At 47.0% G+C, this 3373-nt stretch overlaps 1 protein-coding gene across 1 annotated transcript; it reads right to left on the bottom strand.

Annotated features, from left to right (window-relative positions):
* Positions 1-351: 351 nt before the first annotated feature.
* On the bottom strand, positions 352-2365 carry LOC123456568 (prefoldin subunit 4-like). Its single transcript, XM_045139933.1, has 2 exons — positions 2329-2365; positions 352-1065 (listed from the first exon to the last, which is right to left on the bottom strand). The coding sequence occupies exons 1-2, from the start codon at positions 2363-2365 to the stop codon at positions 356-358; spliced, it is 747 nt and encodes a 248-aa protein (XP_044995868.1). The 3' UTR covers positions 352-355.
* Positions 2366-3373: the final 1008 nt, after the last annotated feature.

The following is a 3373-nucleotide window of genomic DNA, read 5'->3' as shown; positions in this document are numbered from 1 at the left end:
GTTTGCCTGCAAATCCAAAGGACCCTGGTTCGATTACCCAGGACTCACGTTAGCCAGATGCACAAGGGGGCACACACGTCTGGAATTTGTTTGCAGTGGTTGGAGGCCCTAATACGCCCATTGTCTCCCCCCCTCCCTCTTTCTCTGTCAAATAAATAAATAAAAATGAAATATTTTTTAAAAATAGGACAGGACCCAAAATTGGGGTTCATAAATTTGGAGGAACCATCCTGAACCCCAAAATTCTGCATCACTGATGTGAATGCTTTGCCAGATGGCAGGATTATAAGAATCTATATCTTTTTTAAACAATATTCAAGTTTATTAAACAAATTGAAAAAATATTATAAAATGTTTAACTCTCATCAGCTTCAAGGTTTATGTTGCTGCCAAATTTTGCATATAACTGAACTTTCAAATCTGCTAAGACCCGCTGAATTGATGCCACCCTGGATTCTAAGGTGTCGATTTCTTCTTGCAAGTTTTGCTTTGCTTCTTCTAACATTTCCTGGGTTTCTTCTTGAGAGTGGCTAATGAAAACATCTCCAATCTGATACGGAATCATCAAGCACTCGTCACCGGCAAGCAGGATGTCATCGCAGGCATCTTCGAGGTTCTGGAGCTGCTTCTTTTTTACTTCTATTTCTTCCTTCAGCTCTGTGCTTCTACTTGTGGTCCGTGCAAATTTGTTTATTTTCTGTTGATCTTCAAAAGTAACATTGACATCCTCTGCAGTTCGCGATGCGCGTCTCACCTCGCTGCCCACGCGCCGCGCGACCCGGGGCAGCTGGCCGTGCCCGGCCGAGCCTCGGCCGCCTTCACGAGGAAGCGCGGGGACCCCACGGCGCGCCCGGCTGAAGCGGAGCCTGCGCGTTCCCGCCCCCGGGGCCGAGGCGAGGCTCCTGGGAAAGCGCCTCGGCCCCGGGAACGCACGAGACCGGGCCACTGGCAAGCTCGGTCGCAAGGCCACCAACGACCCGGGAGGCCGAGCGGGCGGTCGCCGGGACCCCGCGCCCCCTGCGCGCCCCGCGCGCCCCGCCGCGCCCCGCTGCCAAGAATCTATATCTTTTTTTTTTTAAATTTATTTATTTGAGAGCAACAGACACAGAGAGAAAGACAGATAGAGGGAGAGAGAGAATGGGCGCGCCAGGGCTTCCAGCCTCTGCAAACGAACTCCAGACGCGTGCGCCCCCTTGTGCATCTGGCTAACGTGGGACCTGGGGAAGCGAACCTCGAACCGGGGTCCTTAGGCTTCACAGGCAAGCGCTTAACCGCTAAGCCATCTCTCCAGCCCCCAAGTTATTTATTTTTTATTTTTTATTTTTAATTTATTTGAGAGCGACAGACACAGAGAGAAAGACAGATAGAGGGAGAGAGAGAGAATGGGCGCGCCAGGGCTTCCAGCCTCTGCAAACGAACTCCAGACGCGTGCGCCCCCTTGTGCATCTGGCTAACGTGTGACCTGGGGAAGCGAACCTCGAACCGGGGTCCTTAGGCTTCACAGGCAAGCGCTTAACCGCTAAGCCATCTCTCCAGCCCCCAAGTTATTTATTTTTTATTTTTTATTTTTAATTTATTTGAGAGCGACAGACACAGAGAGAAAGACAGATAGAGGGAGAGAGAGAGAATGGGCGCGCCAGGGCTTCCAGCCTCTGCAAACGAACTCCAGACGCTTGCGCCCCCTTGTGCATCTGGCTAACGTGTGACCTGGGGAAGCGAACCTCGAACCGGGGTCCTTAGGCTTCACAGGCAAGCACTTAACCGCTAAGCCATCTCTCCAGCCCAAGAATCTATATCTTGACAGCTAACTCTGAGACTATCTGGCTGCCATTGTGTCCATCTAGTGTTAGTGTCATTCTGATTTTGGGAAAACCTGACCATAACAAGATTCTATCCCTTCTTAAAGTCATATTACAGGGAATGGGACTTATTTGAAAATCTCATCTTCTATAATAGCAGAATAGTTTATTTTTACTCTTGTGGGTGAGGGGTGCGTGTGTGAATGTCAGAGGATAACCTCAAGCTGCTCATCCTCTTGCTCCATTTTCATTCGAAACAAGATCTGTCTAGTATTTTTTAAATTTTTATTGTATTTGATTTATTTGAGATAGAGATAGAAAGAAGGAGGAATCAGGGAGAGAGAGACTGAGAATGGGCATGGCAGGGCCTCTAGCCACTGCAAACAAATTCCAGACAGGTGCGCCACCTTGTGGATCTGGCTTATGTGGGTACTGGGGAATTGAACCTGGGTCCTTTGGCTTTACAGGCAAGCGCCTTAACCACTAAGCCATCTCTCCTGCCCTGTCTAGCTGTTTTTTTGCTGCCAACCTGCAAGTTTCAATATTCTCATGGCTTTGTCTACCATTGATATTGGCTCCTTGGCTTAGGGAAGCATGAGCCACTTTTCACCTAGCTTTCCATGAGTACTGGGGAGGATCAAATTCAGGTCAGCAAGCTTGCAAGCAAGATGGATTATTTTAGTCCCCTGGATTCTTTTAATACCTTTAATGTGCCAAAAACAAATCACTTTACAAAAATACAACACTTTAAAATGTAACTTTGGACACAGTACACAGATTTTTTTAAATATTTTTTTTAATTTATTTTTATTTGAGAGCGACAGACACAGAGAGAAAGACAAATAGAGGGAGAAAGAGAATGGGCGCGCCAGGGCCTCCAGCCACTGCAAACGAACTCCAGACGCGTGCGCCCCCTTGTGCATCTGGCTAACGTGGGACCTGGGGAACTGAGCCTTGAACCGGGGTCCTTAGGCTTCACAGGCAAGCGCTTAACCGCTAAGCCATCTCTCCAGCCCTACACAGATTTTTTAAAACACCAAAACAATGTGGCACCACCATCCTAAGTCCTGACCCTGCAAAATGAACTACATAACTACATCATCCAGTACAATTTATTTAAACTATTTGTAAAATGTGCATAGTCATTCTCCTAAATATGACTGTTACTGAGAAGAGCTGTCTAAATATTTGTTCCCTCTGTCAATCTCCAGAACATTTTCCAACTTCAAATGACCCATGAGCTCATTTATGGACTTGTTCTTTAAAGATACACTACAAGAGGCTGGGGAAATGGTTTAGCAGTTAAGTCGTTTGCCTGCGAAGCCTAAGGACCCCGGTTCAATCCCCCAGGACTCTAAGCTAGATGCACAAGAGGGCTCATGTGTCCCGAGTTCATTTGCAATGGCTGGAGGCCCTGGAGTGCCCATTCTCTCTCTCTCTCTCTCTCTCTCTCTCTCTCTCTCTCTCTCTCTCTCTCTCAAATAAATAAATAAAATGTTTTTTAAAAAGATACACTACAAAATAAGCCAGCAGCTAATATTGGACAAAATTTTTTTTTCTAGACATGTGTGGAT

Source organism: Jaculus jaculus, chromosome X (assembly GCF_020740685.1).
Source record: "Jaculus jaculus isolate mJacJac1 chromosome X, mJacJac1.mat.Y.cur, whole genome shotgun sequence".
In the NCBI taxonomy this organism is placed as follows: Eukaryota; Metazoa; Chordata; class Mammalia; order Rodentia; family Dipodidae; genus Jaculus; species Jaculus jaculus.
Note: the sequence above shows the minus strand (reverse complement) of the source record. Positions and strands in the feature narration are given on the sequence as shown.